General features: G+C 34.3%; 1 protein-coding gene across 1 annotated transcript; it reads left to right on the top strand.

Annotated features, from left to right (window-relative positions):
- Nucleotides 1-456: 456 nt before the first annotated feature.
- On the top strand, nt 457-25,059 carry LOC100373821 (iron-sulfur cluster transfer protein NUBPL-like). Its single transcript, XM_002737098.4, has 9 exons — nt 457-579; nt 2,545-2,698; nt 6,481-6,515; nt 8,844-8,937; nt 9,477-9,516; nt 9,744-9,834; nt 10,503-10,682; nt 22,555-22,675; nt 23,698-25,059. The coding sequence occupies exons 1-9, from the start codon at nt 502-504 to the stop codon at nt 23,850-23,852; spliced, it is 948 nt and encodes a 315-aa protein (XP_002737144.2). The 5' UTR covers nt 457-501; the 3' UTR covers nt 23,853-25,059.
- The last annotated feature ends 1,006 nt before the right edge of the window (nt 25,060-26,065 follow it).

The raw sequence follows: 26,065 nt of genomic DNA, 5'->3' as shown, positions 1-26,065 counted from the left end.
ATTTTAATTTTAATTTTAATTTTAATTTTATTTTAATTTTAATTTTAATTTATTCTCGATTAGATCTTTACGGAAAACCACATTTTTTCATCGGTTAATCATCATACGCCGAAAATAACATTATTTGCATAAAGAAAAGCAAAAAGATTGTAAATATCATGCGTTAACTGGATTCATGCGTTACTAGAAAATTTATGCGTCAACAATATTTGGGCTTGGTCATTTATAATTACAGACCCCTTGTCATAGTACATCTATCATGTCAAAATTGGTTACAATAATAAAAAAAAAATATTTATATACAAATGTTGCCAATAGGAAATGTTTTCGACGTTTTTGGTGTAAACAATACACCCTCCTATCGGGGGTATCATAGGGTCGCCCTGCTACAGACGTCCCAGGTACTAGTATATATATATTTGCAGTGTTCGACGTTGGTGGCGTCTTAGTAAAAATACAAAATGGCTGATTAAAAGTTATAGAATCGTTCATAGTCACGTCATGAGCAGATTTGCCAATTTTATTGCTCGATCCAGATTGCAAACAAGACGAATATTTTCCACCCACGAAAATCCGTTTGTGAGTACAATAACACCTTACTCCCATCTGTGTATTTGGTTCATATTCGGGAAGAAGTGCAAACATTTGCCTGGACTCTCGTTTTGGATATTGATTTAAAAGTAAACTGCACTACTGTAGGCATATGAATAATCTATCATGATTATTTGCTTACTCGTGTTCATCACCATCCAGGTTTACGCATTTAGGCTACTTCGTCATTTGCAATCATATTTAATTTATTGTATGCTTATTAACCTCATAGAGGTAAATAATGGCTGATCAGTACATAATTTAGCTATTCGAGAAATGGTCAAAGGGGGACCTTCCAAGCCCAGGGATTGCACCAAACAATCATGGGACACTATTGTTTATGTTATTTACAAAGTTAATCTATCTTTTGTTATCCATTGTAATTTTAATCCAGAAAGTAAATTTTTTGTGAGATTAGGCTTAACTGGAAGTGCTCCTTTAAAATGTTTACACTAACTACTAGAACACATATTTAAAAAATAACAATTTTACAAAAATTACTATCTAAAGCACAACAATAGTAAAAAAAAATACAATTAAAAAAACTGGTGATAATAATAAAAAAAAATAATAAAATAAAATAATATACAATAAATCAATGAAAAATGGCAAATTTGGGCAAAAATGTTGAATAAAAAATATTACGGTACATCTATTGTCTGATGTCTGCTTATGTGTATAAATTATTCTATGATGCATATACCGTTAAAATAAAGGTATAAAAATAGAAAATAAATGTCAAAAATCACTCAAATAACATCAAATACATATTTAGCTATGTGTGAGTGTCCCATTCATTTGCATATAAGAACATTATATCATGAAAACAGATCACTGTTAATTTTTTGTCTGAGATTGTTTGATCTGTCAATATTACCGTATATACATATATGTGGTTGTAGAATTCATACTAAAAGCTTCTGTTGTATGAATATTGGCATAATCAAAGGCACTGGAGAAAACAGGGAAATACAACTGTAACAAACGTTTAAATAGAATTTTGATTATATTCAAATATTCAAAGATAAGTTATATCACACTTGTACAAAATCCCAAAATTTATTAATTACATTTTTCGATAGACGAATTTCAAAACAAATACATGCCTATGGTTTACAATATGAGCAATAGGACATTGAACTACTGTTACATAGTAATTTTTTTTGGAGTTGGCGATTTATAAACTACATGTATAATACAATTGCTTTATTCAATGATTTTCAAACAAAAACACATCAACACCCCAATATATGAACAGTAGTTTCCAAACTAGTCTGTTATAAACATATTTTATACTACCAAGAGACCTCACATTTAATCTTTTCACCATTAGTTCCCTCTTATCATCACAAATTTACAAAATAGTTCTGTTTATTGTCTGCACTTTCCTTCAGAAGATTGAGACAAAAATAGTCAAATATTTTGAGTAAAAATTAAAAATTGACTAAAAAATTTTGTTAGTTTGAAAAATAAAAAAAAGTGCAGAATAATTTTGGAGAGAAAGTCTGGTGGCGGAAAGGTTAATATCATATTCTATTCCTGTTGATGTTTGGTGGTATGTTGAGTTTCTCTGTATTTTGTAGTGTGTATCTTTAATTGATAATTATGATTGTTTTGAATAATATCTGATTTCTGTTGAGGTTCTGAATTATTTAATTTTTCTGCCCATCATCTCTCAGTCACTGCCTATACATATACCTTGGCTTTGATTTGATTTGCAAAAACTCTATCTAGGGCTACATCTGACATATAGAGAAACTGCCTTCTGATCTCGGTCAATCCCGGATTTGTTACAGGCACAATTGCCAATTAATCCAGTTTTTTCACTAAGGTACTTACTGATTGGTTGACACATTACAGAACAAGATTGTCATACATATTATTTAGGAATTAATCAAATTGTTATCAGATTGGAATACGATCATAAAATTATTTTCTTTTCTTGCATTTCAGGGTATCTCTGGTAATTCAAAGGAACCAAGCACATTCAAAAATAAAGCACAGCAGATTAGGAAAGGTTTACCAAAGAAATGGCCAATTGCTGGCGTGGAACATGTCATATTAGTGGCTTCGGGTAAAGGCGGTGTCGGCAAATCAACTACCGCAGGTAATTCTTGTGTAAATGTTTCAACCTGAGAAACTGATTGGTAAGCATTTCATTATCTTACATTAGTCAATGATAAATACAATTGAACGTATGCAGATTATGTAAGTATGCTATCCATGTACAATAATATGCGATATATATCAAGGATTTATAAGAAGCTTTATATGCATTTGAATGATATATAGAATAGAATATTTGTATATGTTTAGTGTCATAAGCCACTTATTTCAATATTATAATATTATTTTATACAGAATTTTGTTTTTATTTGTTCAGTATTGTAAGCTATGTTTTTCCATTTATTACTATAAAACATGATGAAAAAGCGGCATGCAATTTTAGCAAATTGTGGTAATATGACGTAATAGCGAAATGTTGATTTAGCGAATCTCTCTTGTCATTGTTGATTTCTTTGATTGGCAGCCATTTTGAGTTTATAATAAAGTCATTAGCGACATCTTGAATTAGCGAATCAGTTCTCTCGCGAAATTCACATAATTTATACAGAATAAATGAATGAACAAATTCAATATTAGAGTTCATACAAAAAATTATGTACAACCAGTTCATGAGAAAGAATAGTAATACCCAGTAGTTAAAATAACAGTTTGTTTAGATACTTATTACTGTTTTTGACTCCCGTGTGCGAAGCACAAAAAGGGAGTCTTTGCAGTTAGTGTGTCTGTGTGCGTGTGTGCGTGGGTGGGTGTGGGTGGGTGTGAGTGTGTGTGTGTGTGTGTGTGTGTCCACTGATATCTCAAGAACCATACATCAGTTTTTGATGAACTTGCCAATGCGCAGATTTGATAAGGTTTTGGTAAAAATCCATGCATATTAATTACCTAATTTGCATGATAATTAGCTGATTTTTAGCTGTTCCATGACTGTTCCACTGATATCTAAAGAACCACTCATTGGATTTTGATGAAACTTGGCACACAGATGCTCCAAACTAATGCGCAGATTTGATTAGTTTAGGGTAAAAATCTGTTCAATATTAATTACCTAATTTGCATAATGATTAATCAATTTTCGGCTTTTCCACTGATATCTCAAGTACTAATTATCACATTTCAATAAAACTTGGTGCATAGATGTCATAGGACACTGCACAAACCTGATAGTTTTTAGGGTAATATCAGTATATATTAATTACCTAATTTGCATAATTAATTAATTAATTTTCAGCTTTTGATATTTCAAGTAGTAATCATCACATTTCAATGACACTTGGTACATAGATGTCATAGGAAACTGCACAGACTTGATAGTTTTTAGGGTAATACGAGTACATATTAATTACCTAATTAGCCTAATTATTAATTTTCAGCTTTTGATATTTCAAGTAGTAATCATCACATTTCAATAAAATTTGGTACATAGATGTCATAGGACACTGCACAGACCTTATAGTTTTTAGGGTAATATGAGTACATATCAATTACCTAATTTGCATAATTAATTAAATTTCAGCTTTTGATATTTCAAGTAGTAATCATCACATTTCAATGACACTTGGTACATAGATGTCATAGGACACTGCACAGACCTGATAGTTTTTAGGGTAATACGAGTACATATTAATTACCTAATTAGCATAATTAATTAAATTTCAGCTTTTGATATTTCAAGTAATAATCATCACATTTCAATGACACTTGGTACATAGATGTCATAGGACACTGCACAGACCTGATAGTTTTTAGGGTAATATGAGTACATGTTAATTACCTAATTTGCATAATTAATTAATTTTCAGCTTTTGATATTTCAAGTAGTAATCATCACATTTCAATGAAATTTGGTACATAGATGTCATAGGACACTGCACAGACCTGATAGTTTTTAGGGTAATATGAGTACACAATAATTACCTAATTTGCATAATTAATTAATTTTCAGCTTTTGATATATCAAGTAGTAATCATCATATTTCAATGAGACTTGCTACATAGATCTTCCAGGATTATGCAGACACCTGATTAGTTTTAATTGGATATTAATTACCTAATTTGCATAATGTTCCACTGATATATAAAGAACCACAAATTGGATTTTAATGAAACTTTTAAAGAGAACTATACAGAAACCCAATTAGTTTTTGGTAAATATTTATGCTTATTAATCACCTAATTAACATAATTAATTAACACTGATATCTCAATTACTGATCATCACATTTGAATAAAATTTGGTACATAAATGCTCTAGGACAATAGACAGGCCTGATTAATTTTGATTAATATTAATTCTCTAATTAGCATAATAATTCAGAATTTTTTTGTTCTGTTCTGTTCATATTAGTTACCTGATTTACATAATTAGTTTTCAGCTTTTCCATCAATATCTCATGTACAAGTAATTTTGAATTAATTTTTAATGTGTCTTCAATACTCTCAGCACACAGGAGTTCTTTCTAAGCTTTCTTTGATTTAAATTGTGTTTTTTTAAGGGTGAGAACCCCAATAAAGGCCAATAAATACCAAAATAAAAATCCACTGGTAAATAATAAATGTCTCAAACTCTAATCATGTTAAGATTAAAAATGCCACAGTTGTCACTTCACTTCACTTTGTGTTGAAGTATGGATCTTGTACGACATGTACAACTTGTGTCTAATACAGAGTTTGAATGTACACTAAAGAATGACTGTGTCACATCAAAAACCTTATACCAAAACCTTTATTCTATACAGAAGCCTAACCTAACACTCACTTTTCTCACACAACTATACAATCTTAATATTTCATTTATTTCAAAAAATGGTGTTTCTATTGCTACGTTCACACGACAGCATTTTATCGGAGTCCTATGATTGGAGTCCTACGTACGACTCAAGTTCGGCTCTAATAAATTCTCAGGATTGAACTCTGATAGGGTTGAGCCCTGACATGGCCGACATGTATACCCATTAGGACCCAACTATCAGAGTTCAAATCATGCCCTCAATTGTCTTCTTCAAGTAACCTCTCATTTCAATTATAGCAGAGACAACATCTTTAGTAATTTCATGCAATTTCCAGCTTGATGATGAGGTGTGTGCCCTAATATCTATTTGGCAGAGTAAAGAAATAGACTCTCTAAAGGATAGCTCAACGGAAAACAGAAAAATGGTGTACAAAATTATGCGACAATAACTTGAAAGAACGAACAAATCCAATAGAAATTGAAGAAACTTTTTAAAGACACTGAAGATAAAAATCATAGAAGCAGTCACGGTACATGTTCCAAGTAGGTTTAGATTGATAACTGTTACACATATCACAACAGTTGAACAATTACAAAATGATAATTTTGGATGACAATAACTTAAGCTGCAATACATTTTAGCTGCCGTATTTCCTGTTTATTTGAGATACTAGTATCTAAATCATAACACCAGTGCATTGTCTTTTCTACATCCATGCTACGACTCGTGGCTGTTTCTATTTTTTCACCCAGCTCAACAGCATCATAGCATGTAAAGAAAAAACACCAAAATTGTTTTCAGCCATGTTTTTTTTATAGTAATTATTTGAGGGCACTGTTCCGTTCGCTCTGATCAAACTGAATTCAACTCTGGCAGATCTCGGCTCTTGTTTGGCCTCCGACCATGTATACGCATTGGAGATAATCTCCTGTTAATCGGTGGAAGGAGCAGTAGTTTGGTTCGTTAGAATGCTGCAGTGTGAACATAGCATATGGTGATACTATTGCGTACCCTATTCTACACCAATTAATCCATTGCTTGTGTTTGTTGTTGAACCTGATTCTCTTTACTAATAGTGTTATGTTATTTACAGTTAATCTGGCCCTTGGGATAGCTGCCAATGAACCAGTAAGTAAGTCTGTTGTTCACTAGTATAGGTAATCATAGAGTGTTTATTATTATAATCTTCGAAACAAATATGATAGAATCAAAAGATTCGACCATCAAGCACAATTAACATACAGCACTGAAATAAGATTATTTTACCAAAAGGTCAAGAAGAGGGAAGAAGTGTTTTTCATTTCTGCCTGCCTGCTAAAAAATGTGTGTTCATTGCCACTGCTATTCAAACAGGCCAATCATTGGACAATGTGATTCAAACAGGCCAATCATCGGACAATGTGATTCACACAGGCCAATCATTGGACCAATTTGATTCAAACAGGCCAATCATTGGACAATGTGATTCAAACAGGCCAATCATTGGACCATATTGATTCAAACAGGCCAATCATTGGACAATGTGATTCAAACAGGCCAATCATTGGACCAATTTGATTCAAACAGGCCAATCATCAGACAATGTGATTCACACGGGCCAATCATTGGACCAATTTGATTCAAACAGGCCAATCATTGGACAATGTGATTCACACAGGCCAATCATTGGACAAATTTGATTCAAACAGGCTGATTATTGGACACTGCTATTCAAACAGGCCAATCATTGGACAATGTGATTCAAACAGGCATATCATTGGACAATGTGATTCAAACAGGCCAATCATTGGACCAATTTGATTCAAACAGGCTGATTATTGGACACTGCTATTCAAACAGGCCAATCATTGGACAATGTGATTCAAACAGGCAAATCATTGGACAATGTGATTCAAACAGACCAATCTTTGAATAATGTGATTCAAACAGGCTAATCAATGCACCAATGTGATTAAGACCATTTAGACAAGAATCACTGATCCCTTTCATTTTATGTTTGGTACTACTAGTATTTCCTGTATATTTCTTTTTTAGCAACTTTGATGGAAATTGCAAAGTAACTATACATTATTGTACATATCTTGCATAAAAACATTGTCTGAAATCTTGCGATCATGTTAATAACCTGCAATGAGAATCTGTATTGCAAACTTTATGCATAGAATAATGTATAGGTTTTAAGGTGTTCATTCATTGGTTGAAATTCCAGAGGAGCTGCCACATTTGCATATGGTCATAGTTAGATTTACTGCCATATTGTCTATACATGATTTTACAGCAATTCCAGGCACTGATTTGACGCTGAAGTAGTGCTAGATGTTGATAACTTACTACAATAGTTTACACACTTTGTTTTTACATTTACATAAGTTGTTACAAATATTGCAGACAGCATGTCTGCAATTTGAAGCGCACCGGAAGAAAGCTCCACCCATAAAAGTGGCAGTACATTAGTTTTGAATTTCTCCTCCAATAAACGATCAAGGCTCTCGACTTAGTTTCGTACTTCAATTTGCGTCACATGTTATTTCAGTGAGAGGGGCGCATAAAGTGGTGGCACTGTAAAGAACGTTATTTTACAGAACCAGCTGACCGACTGATCATGACAGAATTATTGATCAAAGTGCATTATTCCTACTATGGAAATATACGTATCACGCCTGCAACAAATGTCCTATGAAGACTTCATCCACTATATCAATAATGAAATTGAATACATAGAAGGAGTGTTATTCGATTATTAGTTCTCGACGATGAGAACCTAAATGTGCCACCAAATAATCGCTTTAAAAAGCTTATCACTGGCAACACACGATCACACGTTGGGGAGGGTTGCCGCCGTACACAAGTAGTTTTTGTCGCAATGTTTTATAATTTCGACATAGTCTATAACCTTGTCAGTTTCCTGGCAGGATACTCTCGGTGGTAACAAACCGTTTGACGATATTATAAGCTGTCTGCTTTGAAACACCATTTCAATCTCCAATCTCAGCAAATGACAGTCCACAAAAATACAAATCGACAACTCTTGTTCTCACTTCAACTGGTTTTTTGACTTCTTGCTTCTCCATTGTGGTGCTTAAACAACTTGGACGAATGCCGATTTGTAGACGCAAACTACACAATGATCGACCAAAAGTGAATGAAAGACGTACGCGCCTCAAAGTCTAGGTGTACCTGACTTTGTAACAAAAATAGTAAACATTGTAGGCAATGTCTGTCAATCATTCTTCTGATTTGTAGCCGATGTTTATATTTCTAGTTACAACTTCTGTAAATTTGAAAACAAAGTGTGTAACCTATTGTAGTAAGTTATCAACATCTAGCACTACTTCAGCGTCAAATCAGTGCCTGGAATTGCTGTAATGAGATTGAAAACTCATATAGATTGCATATGAAGACAAAGAATGGAAAGCAATGACATATGAAATATTAAATGACAATTTATATTTTCAGTCAAAATCCATTGGATTATTAGATGCCGATATTTACGGCCCATCGATTCCTCGTATGATGAATTTAGTTGGACAGCAGCCTCAGATAACTCAACGTAAATATATTACTTCTTTCATTGCTTTTGGTTTCCATACAATAAAAATCGGAACACAATTGTTAATATTTCATATTCTACTTATATTTTAAATAGTTTTTGATCAAAGAAAAATGATTCAGTATTTATAAACTTTTTTATCAAAATATTAAATACCTGGACCAGATTATTCTGTGAAAACGAGCATACACATGGCAATCCAATATTTTCTTTTAATATTTTTTTCTAGAAATTGTAGTAACAACAATTTTTTGTATAGGATTAAAGCTAAACATGCAGACTCTTTTGGAATAAAAAGTCAGACTCAAGATAATCACAGACAGGCATTTTATTACAAGGAGGAATTTATATTACTGAAGATCTTACTTACAAGATGCTTTATCTGGCACCCCAAATCATCTATAAATATACACAATGGATGCATAATGAATAACTCTTTTGCAAATATGAATAATTAATATACTATACTATTTAATAAATAAATAAAATTATAATTATCTTTTCATCTTTCTTTTATTATGTTTTACTTTTTTATCCAGAAAAACTGATGAAGCCATTGATTAACTTTGGAATTTCTTGGTAAGATAATACACTTAAGAGCTACAGTGTTGCACGTGAACCATTTTTCTACAGGTGTTATTTTCTCTGATAAGCCACAATACTTTATGAAATTACTTTTCCATAATAATATCATTAATTTTATTGTTTTTATTAAATAAATTTTATATAGGGTGTTTTTTGAAAAATTCTCTGTACACAAATCTTGGTGGGATTAAAAGATTTATTTTTCTTTCATATTTATCCAGTATGTCTATGGGATTCCTGGTAGATGAGAAGTCACCTATAGTATGGAGAGGTTTAATGGTAATGTCTGCTATTGAAAAACTCATTAGACAGGTAATAGTTGTATGCAGTAACTCTGCATTGGTTCAAAATTAAATATGAGTTAAAAACAACATAACTGAGATACTTGAGGTAGTTGTTCTCCTGTAACTGATTTTATAAATACTAATTGATCTTATGCCAATCTTGGTCATGTGACCATTCTTCATTGACCTATACATTTATTCTTAGACGAGTAAATTCATATGTAATTCATTGTCTTTATGCAAATTTTAAACCACCACTGTTCTTTTGATTTTATTGAATTTATTGCCACTTTTAGCAAATTTTACAAAACACTTCTTTCAGACATTTGTAAATATTTGTGTACAAATATATATATGTTATATGTCTTGTTATATGGTGTACATTGACCTTGTTTAAGTTTTTATTAATTGTTTACATATTGCTATAAATTTTATTTATTTAAATTGTATTTGTATTTGAACTGGAGCCAGAAAATAAATAAATAAATAAATAAATAAATAAATAAATAAATAAATAAATAAATAAATAATAAATAAATAAATAAATAAATAAATGAATAAATAAATAAATAAATAAATAAATAAATAAATAAATAAATAATGTTCTGAATCTCACATATTTTGTAACTACTGTAAGTTGTAAATCATTTCCATCTTCATTTTCTGATCTAATATTCTATTGTGTATTTATTGCAGGTTACCTGGGGACCGTTAGATTACTTAATAGTTGATATGCCACCTGGTACAGGTGATACACAGTTATCAATCTCCCAGTTGATACCAGTATCTGGTGCTCTGATTGTGACTACACCACAAGATATTGCTTTGTTAGATGCAAGGAAAGGAACAGAAATGTTCAGAAAAGTTGATATCCCGGTAATTTGAATAGACTCTTTTCAGATAATAATCTGCCAATGCTTGTTCTTAACTGCATAATAGTCAATATCAACCAATCACATACCCCCTCTATAAACCAGTTTGGAAACCAACTGAATTTCAGTGTTTTTGTTGGGTAAATAAATGATTTACATCTTTTATTCATGCATCATTACCACTGCATACAGATACCGAGTGTGGATCATCCGTCTTATACTACCCCATCATACATTAAACTGCCTATGAAATGCCCACCCCACATTTCCCATTTTAGATCTGTGTCCCACTGAAATGGAAAGTTATTGATTTTTTTTGTTGAAAAATAATTACTTGTATCCAAGTAATTTGAGATATTTCTCGTACTGTAGCCACGCCCACCTATCCTGAAACAGTTGATGGTTTTTGGATTTCCGACTCTCGCCGAAGTTAAAGTGCACCACCAAAAGCCAAAATATGAGAGGAAGCCATACTCTTGAGCCATACTTTGGCTCACTGTGTCATTCAACATACTTTCAAACGATATATATTTTTCGGCCGGGTTTTTTTTTTTTTTGAGAGAGAGAGATAGCTTTTAGAAGTTTTTTCACAACAAACATTTATGATGGTTAAACGTTGTGTTGTGGGTAAATGCAGTAATACGTATAGCCATAGTTTAAGTATTCACATGTTTCCAAACGATCCAAAGGTGTGACATCAGTGAACGAAAGCCGAGAAAGCAACAAGAAAAGGTTGGGATGGACCTTCTCTTTACACTGTTATATGTAGTGTCCACTTTACCTCTGATACTTTTTTCAAAAAACTGTCTTCGTTTATGAAAGAACAACTAGGTTTTAAAGAGAAGTGCCAACAACTTAAACCTTGCGCAATGCCAACACTTTAAAAAAAAAAAGATTCCGGACCAGTCCATGTTCACCGAGACAGATTTCAGAAGATAGAGAGACGTCGGGTAAGTGATTTGACTTTTTTTGTGATCTTGAATATCGCTTTATAGAGACCATTCAGTTCGTGTAAGAGGTAGCTATAATTTTGACAGTGACGCAAAAACGAAGCATCGGACAAACAGGAAATTACGCAGCACTTACACACTACTCATTGTTTTCATTTTCGCAGGCTAAAAGTTTCTGAATTGTTCAAATTCACACCTCTATTACCTTTACTTGCAGCTTGATCTGAATAATAATTTATGGAATAAAAATCTGGGCTTGGCCTGTCAATGTGTTTTGACCAAGTAAATTTTTGATATGATGTCATAATTATGACGATCACGCTAACTGGAATCCGCTCTGAATTTGTCTGAATATGTCCAATCAAACGCCGCCATTCACACACTTTCACCAATTTCAATAAAATGTCAATTCATTTTATGTCGTTTATTTAGTAACTATGATTTTTTTTTTTTAAATTATTTCTCTATATCAGTGATCACTATAGTTAAATGTTTAGAATGTCAAAATATGTTTTCTTTTTATTTTAATTTTGAATGTTTTTTTTTTTTTTTTTTTTTACTCAGACGATTGATGAAATGAAACAGTGTATTGTCATGCCTAGTAACTTGCTAAATAATGAGACAATTCAATTGTCATATTCGATTTTGACAAACTTCGCGATGATCGACATAGGCGTAGAGAGTTCTGTGGAAATAGAAGTTGACTCTTCGACAGACTACCATATAAGTAATTGTGCAATCCAGACAAACCCTGTTGTAGTCCAGTGACAGTGTACAAATGTGTGCCGGTGATGATCACAGTGACCAGCTATGCCAGAAAGGACATATTTCGCATCTAACTCTATGCGACAAACGTGATACTATGTGTTAATTATGGTCCGTTCGCCTTGACGAACATGTACATAAGTGGCAATTTAGTCAAAGATGAGAAAACTGCACAAGAAATGTGCATTATAGACACGTATCGGCAATGTAAGCTGCCCAGCATGTTCCTCTTCTTACGTCACAAGGGGAATTTCTGTATGCAAATGAGGAGCCTCGTTTTAAAATAAGCAAAAATAAAGTTGCCGTAGACTGAGTTGAAATGCATTTTTTCACTTTAAACAAATATTTTCTGCTTAGAAACATAAAAATTAATAATAATGATGTACCAATAAATGATTTTAGGCAAGAAAATAGCAGCCATTTCACAGGCACTTTAAACTAAGTTTAAATTTTCCAAATTTTGATTTAAAGGCATACTATTTATTACTGGTAATTGTCAGAATAAAGGCAATATTTTGTTCAAATACATGTATATTAAAGAACATAATGTATTGTGGTTCCTAATGCAGAGCCCACTGTATACAAGATTCACTACTCAAACAATCTATAGAGGTACTACAATGCAATTTGTATAAGGCAAGGACTTCACTAACATTGTGCTTTCAACACTTAAATGCTCAAGTCTAGTTGACACAGGTTTTGATTATCCTTGTTAGTTTATTTGTAGTGTATTTTGACCCTTCACAGTAGGCACTTCCAAACTTGTATTCCACTGTACATATTTACTAACATTTTCCCAGTATGTTTTGCCAAGCTGAGGTATTAAATAACATCTGTACACATAGACAATTTGTTATTGTGATTATGCCATACAATCACTATTGAAAAATTCATAGTCACATAAATTCAATTTGGGGCTATGTAGTGACCTATATAATAGCAATTTAACCAGAACTGTAAAAGAGTTTTTTACAACAGCAAGATTTGAAAAGAACCAAGTTACATTGTTAGAGTTCAGTATAAACCATAACCTTGACACGTGACATAGAACATGGAGTAGCACGCAATCACTTTACACTTAGGAGAAGTTTGTGAAATGGAAAAAAGCATTTGAGAGTAAGGGTTTGAAGGTAAATCTGGGAAAGACAAAAGTGATGGTGAGTGGGACGGAGGAGAAAGCATTGGTCAGTAAGGTTGACCCATGTGGCATGTGTGGAAAGAGGGTAAAGGCAAATTCAGTGCGGTGTGTGAAATGTGGGAAGTGGATACATGGGAGATGTGCAAAGATAAAGAGGGTGACCCAAATATTGGCAAGTGGAAGATGTAAGAATGGAGTTGGAAGGGTGGTGGAACAGGAAGAAAAGTTGTGTGATGAGGTTGAGTCAGTGAAGGAGTTTACATACCTGGGGGACAAGGTAAGTGTGGGTGGTGGGTGTGAGGCGGCTGTGACAGCTAGAGCAAGGTTTGCTTGGGTGAAGTTTAGGGAATGTGGAGAGCTACTATATGGGAAGAGATTTCCCTTGGAGATGAAAGGAATAGTTTATAAGAGTTGTGTGAGATCAGCATTGCTGTATGGGAGCGAGACATGGTGTTTGAGTGAAAATGAGTTGGGTATTTTAAGGAGGACAGAGAGAGCGATGGTGAGAGTGATGTGTGGGGTGAAGTTGATGGACAGAAAGAAAACTAAGGACTTGATGCAGATGTTGGGTTTGAATGAAGCGGTAGATCGGTTGGCGAAGGCAAATGGGGTACGTTGGTATGGGCATGTGCTGAGGAGGAAGGATGGGCATGTATAAGAAGGGCCCTTGATTTAGAGGTGAGTGGTCCAAGGAAAAGAGGAAGGCCAAAGAAGACGTGGAAGATGCAAGTGGAGGAGGAGAGTGGGAAGGTTGGGATGAGGATGAGGTATGCTTTAAATCGTGCAAAGTGGAGGGAGGGGGTAAGAGCGATTGCCACTAGTTTAAGGTGAATCCGGCCACCCTCGTCTTCGGGGACCAAACCGGATTTAAAACTCTGGACTACTACTATATGGAGTAAGACGGCTTAAGTCCCGCAAAACACAAATTATTTCACGGTTAAATGCAGTACGACTTAATAACATCATTCGTAAACTTTAATTATGACTGGGCGAAGCACAAGAGGTTCAAGAAAGAAATCCGGTAAGCAAGGCGACATTGTCAGCATGGACGATTACGTAACTACAATGTAGAGGAATGAAGACGACACTAGTGCAGGTGGGCAGAAAAGCACAGTTGAACAATTCGTGCGTCAGACATGGCTGCATTTAGAAAAGAAAATAGACGATTTTGCAAACGCGTAACATGCGCAATTAGAACGAGTTACCTTGGTTGAAAATAGATGTAAGGATTTAGAAAAGGCCTTGGAATTTAATGAAGAATCGGTAAAATGCATGACTGACCAAGTTAATGCCTTATTGGAGAGAGGAACAACACCAACAAAGTTTGGCTACTATATCGGAATTACAAGACTAGCTTCTTAAAGGTGAGAGATATTCAAGATCGTACAACTTGCGTTTCGGTGGTATTAAGGAAAATCAACATGACAATTGTGTGAACGTAATAACTGAGTTACTAAAGAATCGCTTTCAAATTAGTGAGCCTGCTATTGAAAATGCACATCGCGTTGGCAGCACAGGTGGTTCGAAGCCTCGTCATATCATCGCTAAATTTGTACTGAGACCTCAGAAGTTTAAAGTGAAGAAAATGTCTTGCAAAGCCTTGGAGGGAACGCAAATTTTCGCCGTTGATGACTTGTGCAAAGCGGACTATGTGAAAAAGAAAGCCCTACGGCCGATTATGTTAGAAGCGTATAATCGCGGTGACAAGCCAGTATTCAAAAACGGAACTTTATATATTAATGGTAGGAAATATAAAAGTTAAAATATTGTTTTTTGTCTTTTGTAATTATTATCATATTGTGAGTTGTATTTTGAGTATGTCACAGTTACAAATATCCCAAACATGTCTTTTATTTAATATGCAAATCAATTCCCGTTAACGAAATGCTAATTAGCTGTTTTGAGAGCATTCGCTTCATTGCTGTATCTTTTCATTGTTCGGTTCTACGCACCTGTTTTTTTTTTTTGGGTATTTTCTTGCATTGCTTTTTTGGGCCTCCGGTCTGTGTTTTGAAAGCCCGTTCGTGGCGACTGGATGCATTATATTTGTGATAGAGGTAAACAAATTGAAAGATTTGCAAGCAAATACAAGCTTTTTTGTTCGTACGTTTTGTTGTTTTTGTCTTTTGTCTATTTTATAGTCATATTTATATGTTTTATGTACTGTAGTTTATTTTTAATTATGTTATTTGCACTGTTTTGTATAAGAGACTACAAGTTATCTCATCGTGAGAAATGGTAGCAAAAATTAAAATTGTGACGTTAAATGTTAATGGTATAAGGAATCTCGTCAAAAGAAAGAAAGTATGGAATTGGCTAAATAGAAAACAAGTGAATGTTATTTTCCTCCAGGAGACCCATAGTCTCTCCATGGACCAGTATAGTTGGTCGTCGCAACTTAGAGGTCAGGGTTTCTTTTCACATGGTACTAATAGTAGTAGGGGAGTGCTTACTGTTATTCGTGATATAGACTTTGATGTTAAAAACACTGTCATCGACCCTGATTGTCGTTTTGTTCTTATACATACGTTAATTGAAAATAGCCCTTTCTTGTTGCTTAATATTTACGCCCCAAATGACGAAAAGTCACACTGTTCTTTTCTGGAACATATTCAGTCGTGTATCGACAACTTAGATTATGATCCTGACACTCAGATTATCATTGGGGGCGATTTTAATTTTACCTACGATATTAACATTGACCGTCAGGGAGGCAACCCCCATACCTGGGTTAAATCTAAGAAATCATTTGCAAATTTGCTAGAAAAACATGATTTGGTAGATATATGGCGTATCCGCAATGTAGATACTCAACGTTTTGCTTGGAGGAGAGGTGGGACCACATCTATTGCCAGTAGGATTGATTATTTTCTTATATCTGACCACATACAAAACATTGTTGACTCTGTCGACTTCAGCCCAGTTTCATTTAGCTACCATTCAGCTGTTGCTCTTGTTTTAGATCCACATGATTCACCACTTGGACCTTCCTTTTGGAAATTCAACTGCAGTCTTTTAGATGACAACAATTATCATAACCAATTTAGCAAACGTTTTGTTGAATGGGAAAAAAATTATAGTAACATAGGTGTAAGGGGCTTCTTTGGGATCTCGAAGTATGAAATACGCAAATTTACTATTCAATATAGTAAACAAAAAGTATGACAACGTCGTTCAAAAATCAAAGAATTGGAACATAAATTGAATGATCTTGATATTTTATGTGGCTTGAATCCCACCCCTAAAAATATTGAATATTTAAACGACATAAAAGCGGAACTTGATTCACTGTATGATTATGCTGTAAAGGGTTTAATTGTTCGGTCAAGGGCCCAATGGGTGGAAGAGGGAGAGAAGAGCACAAAGTTTTTTCTGGGACTGGAAAAACGAAATCAACATAGATCTCATATTACGAGAATTATAGGCTCCGACAATAATTTAAAACAATCTAAATCTGAAATTTTGATCGAATTGAAAAAATATTATGCCACCCTTTACAGTTCAAATCACACAAATACAACTTTAGACGTAAATTTCTTTTCGGGGTTAACCATACCAAAACTTTCGAATGATGAAATGAGTGAGTGTGAAGGTCATATTTCACTCGGGAGGCGCACCGTTCCCTGTTGTCCATGTCAAAAGGCAGGACACCTGGAAACGATGGTCTCCCAGTAGAATTTTATTTTGCTTTTTGGTCTATTATTAGTTCTTATGTACTTAATTCCATTAACTATGCCTATGACCATGGCTATCTGTCAAACTCCCAGCGCCAGAGTGTAATCACTTTGATCGAGAAAAACGGTAAAGACAAACAATATATTAAAAATTGGCGGCCAATATCGCTAATCAATGTAGATGCTAAAATTGGTTCTCTTTGTATTGCAAAGCGAATGGAAAAGTTTTTACCAAAACTTATTCACTATACGCAATCAGCTTTCGTTAAGGGGAGGGACGTAACGGATTTAATTAGGTTAATTGAGGAGGTACTCCTTCGTACTGATGAGGATAATATCCCAGGTATTTTAGTTGCCATTGATTTTGAGAAGGCTTTCGATTCTTTAGAGTGGCCTTTTTTGTTTGATTGTCTAAAAACTTTTAATTTTGGTCCATCATTGATTCGTTGGGTGAAATCGTACTACTGTAACGTGGAAAATTCGATTATCAATAATGGTTTTACCACGGGTTATTTTAAAGTTCAGAAAAGGGTCAGACAGGGGGACCCTTTGTCCCCTACATTGTTTATTCTGGCGCTGGAAGTGTTTTTAATCTCTATGCGGGCAAATCCAAATATTCAAGGTATTAAGTTGGGCGATGAACTTGTAACAGATGTAACATTTGCTGATGACCTATCATGTTTCTTGCAAGATGAATCTTCTGTATTACATTTGTTTAAACTTTTGAATTGCTTCCAAAAAGTATCAGGGTTAAAAGTAAACACAGAAAAAACTGAAGCCCTTTGGCTTGGGCCCTGGAAAAGTCGAAAAAAAACACCTTTTGGTATTAAATGGCCTAAGGAGCCAATCAAGATTGTTGGTGTTTATGTTTCCTATGATACAAATTGGGCTTCTAATTTAAATTACGCCAAGCCAATGGAAAATTTACAGTTAACCTTGAATCTGTGGAAGCAAAGAAATTTATCTTTAATTGGTAGAATACAGATTGTGAAGAGCTTTGCTATATCAAAGTTTGTGTATCTTATGAGAATGGTCTCTGTACCAAAGAAAGTTTTACTTGAGGTAAATAGAAAGTGTTTCAATTTTATTTGGCAAGGTCATGACCGGGTGGCCCGCAATGTTATAATCGCAGACATAGGAGAAGGTGGTTTGAAAGCCCCTGATATCTTTACAATGTACGGTACATTTTATATAATGTGGTTGAAAAGGTACTTTGACCCTTCAGGGACCCATGCATGGAAAAAATTATTCTTAAAAAGGTTAAAGCCTGTTGGAGGCAACTTAATATTTAGTTGTAACTACGGACATGAATATTTGAAAATCAACCTGTCCGAATTTTATCGTGAAGCCTTGGTAGCTTGGTCTACTCTTCAAAATTTAGATATTAAAAATCAAATATCACATCATATAATTTGGAACAACAAGGATATCCTAATTGATAACAAATCTGTGTGTTTCCCTACAATTGCCAATAAGGGTATCAGTTGCATTGGTGATTTATTTCCAAATAACACACCCGTTAGTATTGCTGTCTTATTTGCTAAACATAACCTAACCAGACTTGAAATATATCTTGTGAGTTGTGTTTTTAATGCAATTACAAAAAACACGAGGGAAGCTTGGTCACATGTTTCTTATCCTATCCGAAGGTTTTCGCACGATTCAGTGCCAAATATTTGTATTGATGGTAAGAATATACTGGCATCTGTGCTTAGTAAAAATTGTATAAAAAATAACTTTCTTCGTGCAAAGACTATTCATCCAAATAGTTCAGAGTATTTTATAAAAGATTTTAAACTCAACTTTGCTGCAATGTCTAAATATTACGTTTTACCATTTAGGACAGCAATTGACACGAAATCAATTCAATTTAAGTTACTACATAAAATTTTGTTTACTAATTATGATCTTTTTAAAATGAAAGGTTAGTAGTCCAAATTGTTCTTTCTGTCATCAGGAAACGGAAACTACTTACCATTTTTTTATTATTGTAAATATACAAAAAAATTTTGGTTTGCCTTTAGTGATGTATTTAAAAATATCTTTGGTCCAGATGCTCTTTCCCTCAGGCAGATAATTTTAGGCTGTACTGACTTTTCAGTGTTGGCGAATTATTTGGTACTTTTAGGGAAGCAATATATTTATAATTGTAAAATGAGTAAGAGTATACCGAGTGATGTATATTTTCGTAAGGTGGTAACTGAAGCATGCAAGATTGAAAAGCTAATAGCTATATCTAAAAACAAATTGGAATTACATTTACGGAAGTGGTCTATTATCTCTGATAGTGTGTAAATTTTTTTTATTTCAGTGAATTAGCAATTATTTTGTTTTGTTTTATTTCTGTTACTCTTGTTTGCTTGTCTTCGTCGTTTTGTATTATGTAATTAATGTTTACTGTAATGTATGTAATTAAATGAAATAAAATTGTGTAAAGAGAAAACCATAACCTTTAACATTTATTGTTATACCTCAAAACCCTATCAGACAATCAGATTAAGGAATTTGGCTGTCAATGTATTTGCATATTTAATTCTCAGTGGTCAAATATGTCATGTCTGCACTTGTACAGACGTTATGATAGATAACCCGCTGATTCACCGTTGATGTTCATTGTTTTTTTCCCCAGAGTCTCGCCTTTAATTTGTGAACAGGTTGAACAACTGTAATATTTTCTGCTCAATAAGGGACGAGTTATGTTCTATATGAATCCTTGTAACCTGGAGATTACATCGGTTAATCCAAGTGTAGTTGTCGCACTCTGTACGTAGCTAGCGATTACTTGAACTTCGCATGGCAATCCAGGATTTGTACATTTAGTGCTTCTCTTTATTTCATCAAGGTAATTTTATTACTCGCTGTATATCATACATACGTGTGGGTTTCATTAAATTGTTTATTCAACCAGGAATGTGTTTTGCATTTTATTTAGGTTCGAGTGACCCCAGTGTAGTGTGCTGTTTTTTGTTTATTTGTGTGTATGTGTGCACATCATGTGTAAACATTGTGGTTTCTAAAATGTCAGACAAGTCGCCCGTAGATTGTTGTACCTACAAAAAGAACCAAGTGTGATGAAACATCTACTTGGGATAGGAGAAAATTGCGGATGTTGTCATTGAAAACGTGAGCGAGAGAGATCCTATAATGTAGCCTTTTACAAAATGTTTGTTTGTTTTTTGAAAAAATCTACATTTTCAAATCTGCTCGTTCAGTGTAATTGTTTATTCTGAAAATCATAAATTACAAAATAATAAAAAGAAAAACACTCAAATTATGTATCAGGTAAAAGAAATGTTGCTCTTATCAAGATTTATATCAATCTGTGCCGCGCAGATTTATTTTATGTATAGGTGAAGTATGTAATGGGGGAAGTGTTTGTTTTCTGATTCAGAGGCTGTGTTGTTGATCCAAACCAACATTAAAGTGCCTGTGAAATGGCTGCTATTGTCACGCCTAAAATTATCCATTGATACATAAATATTATTATTTTTTATGTTTCTAAGCATGAATTTTTTTTTTAAGTGAAAAAATGTGTTTTAAACTCAATCTACGGCAACTTTATTTTTGTGTATTTTAAAACGAGGCTCCTCATTAGCTTCTTATTTGCATACAGAAATTCCCCTTGTGATGTCAGAAGGGGAAGTCGCATGGCAGCTTGCATTGCCAGTACGTGTAAATAAGGCAAATTTCTTCTGCAGTTTTCTCATCTTTGACTAAATTTTCACTTAGGTACTTGTTCGTCGAGGAGGAATGGACCATAATGAACACATATATTTTTTGTTGCATGGGGTTGAGTTAGATGCGAAATATGTTCGTTCTGGTGTAGCTGGTCACGGTAATCGTCAGCGGCACACGTTTGTACACTGTCGCTGAACAAAATAGAATTTGACGTCGGAATTATCTCGTTATTTAGCAGGTTACTAGGCACGTCACTACACTGTTTTATTTCATCAATCGTCTGAGTAAAACTTTCAAAATTAAAATAAAAGAGAACATATTTTGACATTCTAAACATTAGACTATAGTGATCACTATAAAATAATTTAAAAAACGACAAATCACAGTTACTAAATAAATGACAGCCGCGTGGAAATAAATTGAAATTTTGGTGAACGCGTCGGGTCACGACGAGGGCAAGTGCGTTAAAAGCGGATAACAAAAATAACCGAGATTGACACACATACAGATAAATTCAGAGTAGATTCGAGTTAGCGTGATCCATGGCGTGATTGTCATAATTATAACATCATATTAAAACTTTATTTGGTGGAAACACATTGACCAAGCCCGGATTCTTATTTCAGAAATTATTACGCAGATCAAGCTGCAAGCATGGAGGTAAAAAAAGAACAGAGGTGTGAATTCGACATTCAACACCAACCACCAAACAATTCAGAAACTTTTAGCCTTCGAAAATGAAAACAATTAGCAGTGTGTAAGGGCTGTGTAATTTCCTGTTTTTCCGACGCTTCGTTTTCGTGTCACTGTCAAAGTTATGCTACCTTTTGCTACCTTTTACTTAACAGGTACTAAATGGTTTCTATAAAACGATAATCAGGATCGCAAAAAAAGTCAACTCATTTGAAACACTTGCCGGACGTCTATCTCTTCTGAAATCCGCCTCGGTGATCATGGTCCGGAATCTATTTCTTTCAAAAGTGTTGCGCCAGGTTTATGTTGTCGGCGTTTCTCTTTAAACCTAGTTGTTTTTTTGTCATGGACGAGGTCAGTTTTTCCAAAAAAGGAATCTGAGGCTAAGTGGCTTTTGTCCATTGATGTCGCACCTTCGGATCGATTAGAAACGTGTGAATACTTACACTATGACTATACGTTTCACTGCAACTGCCCACAACACAACATCTAAAAACTCTCTCTCTCTCAAAAAAAAAAGAAAATAGACAAAAAAAAAAGAAAAAAAAAACGCCGACTGAAAAATGTATATCGTTTAAAAGTATATTGATTGACCAGTGTTATTACGGCTCAGGGGTATGACTTCCTCTCACATTTTGGCATTTGGTGGCGCACTTTCGGCGAGAGTCGGAAATCCGGAAACAGTCGACCGTTTCAGGATAGGTGGGCGTGGCTACAACACGAGAAATATCCCAAATTTACTTGGATACGAGTAATCATTTTAAGCAAAAAAATCAATAGCTGCCCATTTCAGTGGGATACAGATCTGAAATGGGAAACATGAGGGTGGGCATTGCACAGGCACTTTAAACATATACCTTGTTGTTATGGTATTGAAATACCTTAATAAAACAGCATCTTTGCATAATTTTCTCTTGAACAAGAAGCAAAATTTGTTTTTTTGAGTTCATGTATGACGACAGTTTGTGTTTTTTTTAGGTGCTTGGTATTGTACAAAACATGAGTGTGTTTGAATGTCCAAATTGTCATCATAAGACCCATATATTTGGAGATGACGGTGCTAGAAATATTGCTAAAGAGATGAACTTGGAAGTCCTTGGTAAGTAAGAAATTAATTTACATACAACTGAATAATCCAACTACAATAAATTACAGATACCCCATGGAATACCATCACCGACTCGATCAGAACCCTCTTCATGCAAGCAGGCATCCCGAGTGCGGAGAAATACTCATCACACAGCTTTCGTGCTGGAGCTGCCACAACAGCTGCCGAAGCCAACCTTCCCGACTGGCGCATCAAGACCTTTGGACAATGGCACAGTGACTCATACCAGCTCTACATTAAGACTCCAGCCACAACCCTTCATGCAGTGCCAAGGATCCTCACCAACCACACCGAACCTCAGAACTAAGCCAACCTACTCACAATGTTTTTTGAACAATGCTATTAAGACATGTTATTCTTTTGCTGGCTCTGCTTGTATTTCACTTGCAATCCGCACTAGTCATTTTTACATTTACCAACCATCTCCGATCAACATTGTATACAGATCTTTCATTTCAATTGTTATTCACTCGCAATTTTTATTCGTAATTTTTAATTTTACTACATTGTAATTCCTGCTCTGTAACCATGTGCTCTTATCCCATGAAGGCTCTCCATATTCAAGAACAAGTGATGCTTGCCTCACCACATCATGCGAATTGTTCAATTCCACCACTGCCTTTTTAATTTGGGGGAAATGCCACACAGAGCATGCTGGTTCTGGTCAGCTACGACATTGCCCTTACCATGACATGAGCCAAATATATCTTGGTCTCCTGTCATGGGGTCGGCCGCTACGACACCTGATGCAGAGCCACTGTGTTGGCAGGTGTTACTTGGGTAGCATGCGTCACCACCTCATAATGACACTCAGTGGTTTTGACAATCACTATTAATAAAGTTATACATAAAGTACCAGAATGTATGCTCTCATGCATTGTACACTACAGTAATTTGTCCTTGATACTTCACGTACAATACTTTTGCTGTCTGATGCATTTGTACATAAATTCTGATATTTTGTGAATAACCTCACTATCTCTGCTAATAACAGTTGTCTGTTTTCTACATAGTGAACATCCCTTTGCACATGAGTATCCGGGAGACATCAGACATGGGAAAGCCAATTACAGTGTCTCAACCTCAATCTTCTCAAGCCATGGCATACAGAGATTTAGCTGAATGTGTTGTTAACAAAATACCAAATACCAAGAATACAGTCAGATGAAATGCTGGCAACATGGTTTTCTGATGTCTGCCTTGATTGTTGATGACATTGGAAATGCTATTATATTGCTGTACTATCTGTAGTTGGACATAATTGAATAGCTATTTACTCTAAAGATCAGTATTATAAATCCCTGTATCACTAACTGTTATGCATGCCATGTATGTAATCAGTTTGTATATTCTCAAACAGTATGTAGAGAAAACAGAATTAGGAGACAGTCTATTTTATATCACTGCCATATGAGAATTTCAGACTGGATAACCATATTGATCATTTTTCAGTAGTTTGATAAATTAATGATTTCTCTGTTTTTTTTATACTTGTAAGTTGGTCATTTGATAAAAAGGTTATCACATAATATAACTTATTTGTGAAGCTGGTTGTATTATCCAGTCACCTATGGTTCAGACATTAATTGGGATTGGCGCCCTCTATCAAGACAAGTTGTGAAAGTCTGCTTAGACAATTGCTGCTGCCCCTATACATGTATGTGTCATTGCACTTAGTACAGCCATATGGCTAGTAATTGTCTGGTGTGATGTGATCGTTTGTATGTCTGTTGAAATGGTCTACAATAGATGTGTACCATAGATATATTCATAAGATGACAGTGCAATCAATGAACATAACACACTATTGTTAATAAGCTGAATTAAATCTTGTGTTTAACAAAGATCCATCCTGACTACACAATTGTGGTTGTATAAATGTAAGCTATCGTGGGCAGTTGCTAACCAATGCAATGTGGGTATATATACCACTAGACAAACTTGAAAGTGCATTTCAAAAGTTTTGAAGTGGATAAGACACTTGAACCCTAATCACATTACTGATTTGAAAATTTGGTTGTCTGTTAATGTTACATGTGTTATCTAGAATTATATTTGTGTGTGTGTGTACCCATTTTTGAATCAGATCAAGATGCTGCATGTACTAGAATACTGTAAACCACTTTACTTTATAAGAGACAATTTTGTATGGAGATTTTTAACAGTAAATATTTCTCTGAAGTTCTACATCACAGTGTCAGTGACTTTTGTGAAATTTTGTCTGAATTCTATAAAATCCGGAAATTATGTCTGGCAGTGAAAAATGTATACAATATATCATTGGATAATAATTGGTTTAGTCAAAAATGCAAATATGAGACATGTATTACAAAATTTAGAATCTGAATAAAATAAAAATGAGATATCACAAAGTATTCCAATGAATAGCTTGATATAAACATGTCAAGGGGTCAGCATGTGTGTGTGTGTTGTTGTACCAAAACATACATATGTCCATACATATAGATTTTGCTTCAGTCACTTGCCACTGCTGGTGCTATAGTAGCCCCATTATCATTGAAAACAGCATACAGATACTGGAATCTAGGTAGTCTGTCAAGGCAATGCACAAAACAGTAAGAAAAGTGAGTATATTGCACCATATTTAAATGATAGAATGTAAAAGTTTGTGAGGCGGGTGGGATTTAATTCTTATTACTTAAGGTATAGATGCAGGTTTGTGGGCACTCGGGTGAAATTTGTTTTTTTAGGTGAATGGAAAGTACCAACGAGTCATTGGCAGTAATAAGTGCACGTACCGCCCAGGTCAAACCTCATACACAAATGTTGCCACATGCATAGCAGGATGACTACCGCTCTTTGACATGAAATTTACAATTTATGGGAAAACCATGGCATTGGCCAGAACCATATGCATGGTGTTGAATAGATGTTAAACATAACATTGTACTTGCCTTGCTGCCTTTGTCTGAAAAAAACGTATTACGAGTATATTCAATACTATATTCATATTTTGGCCACATTGTATTTCATGGAAAGTACCCAGCCCCACAACACAATCTTGAAAATGGGATATAAATTTGATTACTAGTCACGTTTTGTCAAAATTAACTACCCCTTTCATGTACTAGTGTACATAAATTCGAATGAATTGAATCATTTGACAGCAAGACGAAAAACAAATGCTGTCGAGAAACCTAAACAAGTTGTGTTTTTAAACTTTTTTTCAAGGAAGTCTCTCTGTAAACATGCTAGATATTTAAAAAACTCCAATTTTTACCTTTAAACACATAGCGTGCCTGGCCGAAATATTTAATATCAAATCAAATATGGATCGTTCAATTCCTTCTAGCTCTTTGGAACAGATAAAAATGATGAAGGTGTTTATTTTTTTTTTGCATCTGTAAAGAATGAATTATA

The sequence above is a fragment of the Saccoglossus kowalevskii genome, chromosome 17 (genome assembly GCF_978046115.1).
Source record: "Saccoglossus kowalevskii chromosome 17, keSacKowa6.1, whole genome shotgun sequence".
NCBI classification, from domain to species: Eukaryota; Metazoa; Hemichordata; class Enteropneusta; family Harrimaniidae; genus Saccoglossus; species Saccoglossus kowalevskii.
This window is presented reverse-complemented; position numbering and strand designations above follow the sequence as displayed.